General features: G+C 42.8%; 1 protein-coding gene across 1 annotated transcript; it reads right to left on the bottom strand.

Annotated features, from left to right (window-relative positions):
• Nucleotides 1-5,765: 5,765 nt before the first annotated feature.
• LOC128745783 (uncharacterized protein K02A2.6-like) lies at nucleotides 5,766-9,932 on the bottom strand. The gene has a single exon (XM_053842860.1). The coding sequence runs from the start codon at nucleotides 9,930-9,932 to the stop codon at nucleotides 5,766-5,768; it is 4,167 nt and encodes a 1,388-aa protein (XP_053698835.1).
• Between the last annotated feature and the right edge of the window lie 427 nt (nucleotides 9,933-10,359).

Below are 10,359 nucleotides of genomic sequence, written 5' to 3'. Positions count from 1 at the left end.
CAATGAAACACGCAATATTTAAATACTTTATAGCAGACAACTCGTACCCAAGAGTGATAATCTTGTAATAAATACCGCTTTTTATCTTGTAAACAAATCAATCAAACAACCCACCAAGAATTCAAACAGTTTTACCGAAAACATGAAACAATGCTGAAATAATCAATACGCATACTTTTCAAATCGTTGTCCAGACAACTTTTTACGTTCACATTTAACGTAACAAAAATTAACATTTCTCGCGTCACTTTTCATTTCGTCCAATGTAACAAATGTAAACAAATCCGGTTTATCACAACAAATTATTGCTCTTTTTAAACTCTATGTTATACAAAAACACCTGCCCAAATAGAATTATTTTGAGGTGAAAAAATTAGCATTATCAAAATGTCCAATGTGCACATTCGAATTACGAATGACTGACTGTTACTTCGGTCGTTCTCATCTGATGTCCAAAGTGCAAAAAAAATCAAAACAAACCCAATCTGTACATTGGACGTTTAGCAAGTGAAAGTTTTTTTTCGCATTATTTATGCATTTTAAGTGAAACAAGCGGTCTAATATTGAAAAATAACCTCGAAAATAGCGTAGCACGGCAACGCACGTATTTTACGGTGATTTCGCTTAATTTATGTGCAATAGCCTGGAAAAATCAAACCGTCCAAAGTACAGCATGAGATGGTAAACAGTCCAATGTAACTTTTTCCATAATAAACCAAAACTGCTTAGTTTTAATTAGATTTTTAAAATCTCCGTTAAATATTGAATGTTATTATTCATCAACCACGTTGAGTGAATGACTGAAAATTATTTCATTTTGAAACAATTTAAAATTCAATTCGAAGAACTTCGATCTCGTTTTTCTCAATATGGTGGAATTGTTACATTGGACGAAATCAAAAGTGACGCGAGATTTCCTTTGGAAATCGAAGGTGCGTCAATTTTGATCGGCACGTAAAAACGATCGTCGCGACATTTTTGACACTGGCGGGTGTTATGGGAAACTGTTAATAACTGTCACTTTGTTACGGGTAGAGTGACTATATACAGAGTGGCGCCAAGTCATCCCAAATGTATGCAATGCGGTTTACCCTAGGTTTTTCTTTCTCTTTCCTGCATACGCGTTGGATAGGTTGTCTGCTCGATTGGAATGACACTGACAGATAATTATCATTCCAATTTTGACATTGTCGCCACTCTGTATATAGTCACTCTAGTTACGGGGTAGGTTGAATCAAACGTACCTAAAACTGCTGGTTCATGGTTCACGACAGATGTTTGAAAGCGGCGTAAATATCGTAGAGAGTTTATTATCATTTGTTTTGGCAAAAAATCCCTTGTGCGTATAAGATCTGAATTGGTTTATTATTTCAATAGAGTATTTTACGAACTGACAACATTATGTCAAGTATCAAAACGTTTCCGTGGTAATGACAATAGCAGCATAACTGGTTCTTCTGTCATAATAACATGCTCTATTTGGTTCTGTCATGTAACAGAGTGTTTTTGTATAACTGCAACGATCTCAATTGGGTCCTAAAGCCCTATGTCGTTTTTAGCTTGAATCGATGAGGTTAGGGTTAGGAACACATATTTTGATATTCAATTTTATATTTTTAGGCTATTGCCGTTAAAAACCTTTTTTTTAATTTTGTAAAATTTTGAACAAAAAATAAACATTTGGACAACCTTATATAGCTTACTTACTTTACTTAATCAGCTCCAGGCCGTGGTTTCCTCTGCTGTACGAAGAAGTCGTCTCCATTCTACTCGGTCCATGGCCGCAATTCGCCAGCCACGTAGTCTACGTAGGGTCCGCAGGTCGCCTTCCACTTAATCGATCCATCTTGCTCGCTGCGCGCCCCACCGTCTCGTTCCAGTCGGATCGTTATTGAGAACTTTTTTTCGTCCGACATCCTCACGACATGCCCAGCCCATCGCAGGCGACCGATTTTTGCGGTGGCAGCGATGGGTGGTTCCCTAAGCAGCTGATGCAATTCATGGTTCATTCGCCTCCTCCACGTTCCGTCTTCCATCTGCACTCCGCCGTAGATGGTGCGCAACACCTTCCATTGGAAAACACTAAGGGCGCGTTGGTCCTCCAGGAGCATAGTCCATGTCTCATGGCCGTAAAGGACTACCGGTCTAATCAGCGTCTTGTAGATTGTTAACTTCGTGCGGTGGCGAATTTCGTTCGATCGCAGCGTCCTATGGAGTCCAAGATAGGCACGATTTCCTGTCATAATGCGTCTTTGTATTTCTCTGCTGGTGTCGTTGTCTGCGGTAACCAGTGAGCCCAGATACACGAACTCTTCTACCACCTCGATTTCATCACCGTCTAAATGAATCCGGGGAGGGAGGTCAGCATTCACTTCTTTAGAACCTCTTCCTTTCATGTATTTTGTTTTCGATACATTAATGACAAGTCCTATCCGTTTGGCTTCAGCTTTCAGTCCGATGTACGTTTCCGCCATCCTCTCAAAGGTACGTGTAATGATGTCAACGTCGTCAGCGAAACCAAGAAGCTGGACGGACTTCGTGAATATCGTGCCACTCGTGTCTATACCCGCTCTTCTTATCACACCCTCCAAAGCGATGTTAAACAGCAAACATGAAAGCCCATCACCTTGCCGTAACCCTCTTCGAGATCCAAAGGGACTCGAGACTGCCCCTGATACTCGAACAGCACACATTACTCGATCCATCGTCGCCTTGACCAATCGCGTTAGTTTATCCGGAAATCCGTAGTAGTGCATAATACGTAGTGCATAGCTGATCTCGATCGATCGTGTCGTACGCCGATTTGAAGTCGATGAATAAATGATGCGTAGGCACGTTGTATTCGCGACATTTCTGCAACACTTGCCGAAGCGCGAAAATCTGGTCCGTGGTGGCACGGGCACCCATGAATCCCGCTTGATATTGCCCCACGAACTCCTTTGCAAATGGCGATAGTCGACGACATAAAAGTTGGGAGAGTACCTTGTAGGCGACGTTCAACAGTGTGATTGCGCGGTAATTGCAACAATCCAACTTGTCGCCCTTTTTGTAGATCGGACACACGATGCCTTCCGTCCACTCCTCCGGTAGTAGCTCATCCTCCCAAATCTTGACAATGACCCAGTGCAGCGCTCTAGCCAGTGCGTCACCACCGTATTTCAGCAGCTCGCCGGGTAGCTGATCAGCCCCAGCCGCTTTATTGTTCTTCAGCCGACCGATCTCTTCTGCTACCTCCTGGAGGTCAGGGGCTGGTATTCTGTCGTCTTCTGCACGTGCTCCAAGATCTATGGGGCCATCCATATACCACGTGGACAGCTTAGAGGGGGGTGGGGGGTACGTGAATGTCCACGCTTGTCCACGGAAGGGGGGGGAGGGGGTATAGAAAATGTCCACGTGGACAAGCAACATTTTTTGTAATAAATAGAACTTTCATTTGTGCCTTTTGAATTAATTAAAATTAGGTCACGACGTGTATTGTATTTTGCCTTACAATCAAATGCAGCTCGCCATGAAAAAGAAAATCCATTGACAACGTATTTGAAAAATAACTCGTCTTCCTAAAATTTCACGAACCACAACGGAGAGGTCTCATGATGTGTTAAAGTCAGCGACCAAGCTAAGGTACTCAGGTTGAACAGGGGTTGAAGCAGATGAATCTTCAAGTAAAGATCAAGCTGGAACAGGCTTTTCTGCAGTCCATCATTTATTTGCAGTGGACAAGATCAGCATGGATAGAAGAACTAGATCTAGATAACATACCTAGTTTAGCTTGCTTTTACGTAAGCTTTTTTCTTTTTTTTTATTACAGAATAACGCAAATGAAAACTGAATTGAGCACAGAATAGAAGATAACACATAAGAAAAAAAATGTCCACGTCAAACAATGGAGGGGGGGGGGGGGGGTTGAGTCGATGTCCACGCTTGTCCACGGAGGGGGAGGGGGGTGTTGAAAATTGGCATTTTTGTGTCCACGTGGTATCTGAATGGCCCCTATTGCCATATCGTCACCTCCATGTTCAGCTACATCGCTGTTAAGGTGCTCGTCATAATACTGCTTCCACCTCTCGATCACCTCACGTTCGTTCGTGAGAAGATCACCGTCTGAGTCTCGACACATATCGGCCTGCGGCACATGGCCTTTGCGCGAGCGGTTTAACTTCTCGTAGAACCTCCGTTTATCGTTAGCACAGTACAGTTCTTCCATCGCCTCGCGATCCCGATCTTCCTGTTGACGCTTTTGACGTAGGACTACATCTTACGGCAAGTTTTGAGATAAAGTGTCATTCCAAAAAATCGAAAAATGCGAGCGTCACGAAAAATGAAAGGTTTTGAGCGCTAATAGCTCAGCGGTTTTCCTATCGATTTTCAATATTCTTACACCAATCGATCGGAAAATCTTCTAAGAATTGACCCAAATGAAGAAAAGTATGGATTCTTGATGTTGAACTATTGAAAAATTGAAAATAATGAACCTATGTTTTACCAGAATTCTCGCTTCGTGATTGGTTGGAAGATTCTTTGCGATGATCTAAACCTATACCAATTTGATATCTGTGCTTGGGAAGTAAGCCAAAACAAGTGACCAAGTTTCGTCATTTCAACAAGATTTCTTAACACCGCAGTTAAACCTAGACCATTTTGATGTCCTTGCTTGGGAAGTATGCCAGAAAGAGTGACAAAGCCTCCTCGTGCCAACAGATTTCTTACGAACGCGATTAAACTTAGTCCAATTTGATGTCTGTGTTAGGGAAGTGTGCCAGAAAAAATGACACAAATTCGTTGTCCCAACAGATCGCAAATTCTTTACTGCGAGACGAATAAACCTCGGCGAATTTGATATCTGTGTTGGAAAAATGTGCTACAGCTGTAGTGTTCGGTTATAATACGACTCTGTATGAAGGTGAAATTAGTCATCATCGATTCTGCCAATTTCAAAAGCAGTTTTTTTGTTTGAAACAAAAATTCGGTTTATGAAAATATATTCGCTGTGTTCAGATTGGCAAGAAGAATGCAGTATATACATTTTTATAAACACAATCCCGCTTTTGAGCCGAAAAGCTGCTTCCGAAATTGGGCTTTCCGACGAAAAGTCAATGAATGCTAGTTTCCCGTGAATACGCATGCTTACCGTTTCATTAGAAGTGTATTGAAAGGATGTGCTGTTGATAAAATAGGATTGAATTGGTAAAATCTCTTCAACGTGGGGAACCATGGGTAATAAAAACAATCTTTAATTTCAGTAAGGTAGCAGGAAAGTAATAGTTTGTGTTCTTGATTTTGTTAAATTGTTTTCAAATGCACAATCTTTTGAGAATTGAACGTATGCAATGTTACTACTTTGATAAATGTTACATACAACGCATGTAGCATGTATATATGTTGCATATAGCATGTATACATGAAGAATCGAATGATTACAAGCATGAATACATGCTACTATCACTACAAAGAGACTTACGTAGTCCTGCGTCACCTATATATGCGGTCGTGGCTTGTGTTGTATTTGGTGGCCAATTGTAGGTCCGTAACTAACGCGGAAGAATAACGGGGACAATTTCGTACAGCATCGAAATAAAAACGCGTGTAGTACTTTCAATTACTTGTTTTATTCTCAGCAGAAGCTTACAAAATCGCGGGGAATATTGACAGCTGTCGCAAGGTATATCTATATATATTCAGGTATGGCTAGGGCAAAGTAATTAATAATGGGCAAAGTTATGACAGCTCTTCCCCCCTAACAGTATTCATTTAACAATATAATAAAATTATAAATCAAGTTTCGTTGGTGGTCGTATTACTCTTCCCGATCTTCTCGGTAGCTGCTGGTAGTTCGTCACAGACGGTGCCTCTTTGTCGATTCCTGGTTGAACAGATTTCGAAACAGTCACGGTTTCGGCCAACTTGTTTTCCGCAGGTAGAGGTGATGGTGGTGTAGGGTGTCCACGGGTCATCTGACTGGGTGATGGTGTACAAGGTATCTCGTTTCCAAACGTACTCTGACCACTGCATGGTACATCGTTCAAGTTTTCCGCAAGTGTAAACTCAGCAGAATTTACTAATGGGTGTGTTGTCAAGCTCGGTCCGACTTCCCTAAGTTGATCAACGTGTCGCTTCCAAGATCGCCCATCGTCAAGTTGTATGTTGTAGTGCAGTTTACCAAGTTTCTCGGAAACGGTTCCGAACTTCCACTTATCTTTGTCAAGATAGTCTCTCGCCGCAACTCTCGCCCCCTCAGGGAGATCGCGTACGTTGCCTTTAACTTGCTTAGATACTGCGGTCGGATCCGGTATCAGTAAGTCCAGGCGGGATCGTATTTGTCTGTTGAACAGCATGGCTGACGGCGACTTGCCCGTCGCAGGATGTACAGTCTTCCTGTAAGCGAGTAGAATATTGCACAACTCGGCGTGCATGGTCGTTCTATTGCACTTCAAACTCTTTAGTTTTGCTTTAAACGTTTGAATGAACCGCTCTGCTTGCCCGTTCGTTGCAGGATGATACGGTGCACCCATTTTGTGGTAAACCCCATTCATCTTAAGAAATCGTTGGAACTCGTCAGAGGTGAACTGGGGGCCATGGTCACTGACAAGCACCGCCGGTATACCGTACGTAGCAAAATATTCACGGCAAACTTTGATTGTTGTAGCTGTAGTGATATCGTTCAATATCCGCACCTCTGGCCATTTTGTATATGCATCCACCAACACGATGAAATAGGTATTGAGAAACGGCCCAGCAAAATCCACATGAACTCGCTCGAACGGCTTCCGTGGAGTTTCCCAACAATGTGTTGGTACTTTGGCAGGTTCAGGTCGTGAAGACTGGCAGTAGCAACAATTCCGCACCAAATTCTCGATGTCCTTATCGATACCTTCCCACCATACGTATCCTCGTGCTAACGATTTTAATCTGCAAGTGCCGAAATGGGTAGAGTGCAGCTCAGCCAGAACTTTTGCTCGAAGACTCGGTGGAATGTACACCCGTATTCCACGCATAACACAGTTTTGTTGAAGTGTAAATTCCGTTTGATCAATTCCGAATCGATGCCTTGGCTCAACGGTCTTCCCATTGCGCAATCCTTGAACCAACAATTTAACGGCCTGATCCGCAAGTGTAGCTTCCGACAACTCCTCCACGGTCAGAGGCAAAGTCTCTATGATATTGATCTCGAGTAGATCTGTTTCCTCAACAACATTGTCTGGCGGTTTGTTTTTCAACGGTAATCTTGAGAATGCATCAGCATTGCAGTGTTTACTCGTAGGTCTAAACTGGATGCTGTAGCTAAACGATTGCAAAAACGTAGCATAGTGCTGCATTCTTAGTGCAGACATCTTCGGCAGGCCCTTGGTATCGGAAAAGATTTGCTTGACTGGCTCGTTATCCGTGATCAAAGTAAATCGTCTTCCATATAGGTACTGATAAAATTTGCGAACTCCGAAAATGATCGCGTAAGCCTCCCGATCTACTTGCTTGTAGGCTTGCTGTGTAGCATTCAATGTCTGAGATGCGAATTGAATAGGCCTTTCGGGACCATCATGGTAGATGTGACTGAGTACTGCACCGACACCGTAAGGTGATGCATCAGTGGCCAACACGAGCGGTAGTGAAGGATCGTAGTGTACCAAGAACTTCTCCGATTGCATCTCTTTCTTCACATTGTTAAATGCTTCTTCGCATTGCTTTGTCCAATCAAAACGAACTGTGTTTTTCAGCAAATTATTCAGAGGATACAGCGTCGTGCTAAGATTCGGAAAGAATCTGCCGTAGTAGTTCACTAGTCCCACGAATGATCGTACCTGATCTTTATTTTCCGGAATCGGCATATTCTGAATAGCCTCGACCTTTTTCTGGACCTTGTGGATACCGTCTTTGTTGATCAAGTACCCGCAGTACTCAATTTCGTTCGCAAAAAATGTACATTTGTCCAGATTGATCCGCATGTTGTAGGAACTCAAGCGCTTTAAGACTTCCTCAAGCCTTTGCAAATGGATGATATCGTTTGGGCCAGTGACACGGATATCGTCCAAGAAAACAGTAACACCTTGGATTCCATTAAGTACTTGCTCCATAAGACGCTGCCAGATGGAAGGTGCAGACGCTATTCCATACATAAGCCTCGTAGGTTGGTACAAACCCTTGTGCGTACTAAGGGTCAATACCTCCCTGTCACATTCATCAACCTCTAGCTGTAAGTAAGCTTGAGTCAGGTCGATTTTTGTAAATTTTTCACCCCCGGCGACGTTAGCGAACAACTCCTCTATAGTAGGCAACGGATGAGAGTCAACCTTTAAATTTGGGTTAACTGTGATTTTGTAATCACCACACAATCTTACTTTATTGTTGGACTTTGGTACCGCAACGATTGGTGTGGCCCACGCACTATGGTTAACCTTTCGCAATACACCGTTTTGCACTAAGATGTCGAGTTCGGTTTCGACTGCTTCTCGTAGAGAAAAAGGTACTGGTCTCGCTTTAATGTACAGTGGATCCGTATTTGCTTTCAGTACCAGTTTTGCAGATAAACCCTTAATCTTCCCGATTGACGGATCGTACAGATTTGCATACCTCTCAACCAGCGATCTAACAGCAGCATTCGTAATTTTCGGTGACACAGCAGCAGCAGAAACAGCATGAACATCAGTGTAAGCAACATCATTTAAATCGATACGCATCTCTCTCATCCACTGACGTCCCAGGAGCGGTTGCTTCCTCACGCTTGACACGTAGAGTGGTAGCGAATATGTTTTAGCACGGTAATGTACGGTCACCTTCAGCATCCCTTCGATATTGACTCTGGTATTGCAAAAACTAACCAGCTCCATATCAGATGGTAGCAGCATCGCGTTAGGGAAGAATCTTTGTTTATCTTCAACACTCACTATCGTAACGGGAGCACCAGTGTCGATTTCAAAACAAATAGTAGCACTGTTAACTTTAACCTCTAACCAGAACTTTGAGACTGACGGCTTACGAATCGCCTCTAACTTGCATAGCTCATCCAACGTACACTGGACATCATCCGGCCCAGCCTCTTCCAGTAGATGAGTCTCTGGTTTCGATTTTCTTTCGTTTTTTGCTTTTAAGCACACTTTTTGTAGGTGTCCAACCATTTTACAATAGTTGCAAACGGTACGAATATACGGGCACTTGTTGGCAAAATGAGAGGTGTTGCCGCATCGATAGCATTCCCCTTTTTTCCCTGACCCAGCACTATCTTTATTTTTCGAATTTTTATTTGTACTTTTTACCTGCAGTTTAACGTTGCTCCTTGAAGGTTCGACCAGGTTAACCTCCGACTTTCCTTGTTTCGACTGGATCTCCTTTTCGCCTTTATAGGACAGTTCCATTGAAACCGCAATTTCACGAGCTCGTTCAAGGGTCAAATTTCGCACCTCCAGCAATCGGGACTGGATTTTTCCATTCTTCAGTCCAAAAACCAACTGGTTTCGCAATGCAGTGTTAAGATAACCTCCAAAATTGCAAGTAATGGCAAGTTTTCGGAGCGCTATCAAGTATTCGTCAATACTTTCTTCCGGTCGTTCATCACCTTGCTTCCTGCACTTGAAACGAAAATTCTCCAATATTTCCAAAGGCTCTGGGTTGAAATGTGTCTCCAGCATACGTACGATTTCGGCGTACGTTTTCGTATGCGGCTTTTCTGGTGCAAGTTTATCGCACAAAATATCGTAAATCTCACCTCCCATAAAATGAAGCAGCATGAAGAGTCTGGATCCTTCTCGTACGGCGAACAATACGAACGCACCTTCCAACCGTTCAATCCATCTCGACCATTTCATCTTGTACCGGTTGAACGGATCGATGAAAAACGAAGATTGCATAGCAGCGGCTACGCCAGCAGCAGGAACACCAGAAGCAGGTACGGCAGCAGCAGCAATTTGACCGGGAAAACCCGGATCCGGCAACGGATCTACCATCCTTGTCGTCACTTTAATTGTTGTATTTGGTGGCCAATTGCGAGGGGCAAGACACTTCATAATATTATCATAATATTAATATATTAGGCTCTATTAAAACCCTATAAATGTATAAATAAATGTAACTTTATAGGGCTTTCGGTTATATTATGGGTGGGAAAGGTCAATATATTAAGGTTGGAAAAATATTTCCGTAGGGAAAAGTAATATATTTTCGACAGTGTCTTGCCCCTCGGCCAATTGTAGGTCCGTAACTAACGCGGAAGAATAACGGGGACAATTTCGTACAGCATCGAAATAAAAACGCGTGTAGTACTTTCAATTACTTGTTTTATTCTCAGCAGAAGCTTACAAAATCGCGGGGAATATTGACAGCTGTCGCAAGGTATATCTATATATATTCAGGTATGGCTAGGGCAAAGTAATT

This window comes from Sabethes cyaneus, chromosome 1, assembly GCF_943734655.1.
Source record: "Sabethes cyaneus chromosome 1, idSabCyanKW18_F2, whole genome shotgun sequence".
Taxonomy (NCBI): Eukaryota; Metazoa; Arthropoda; class Insecta; order Diptera; family Culicidae; genus Sabethes; species Sabethes cyaneus.
Note: the sequence above shows the minus strand (reverse complement) of the source record. Positions and strands in the feature narration are given on the sequence as shown.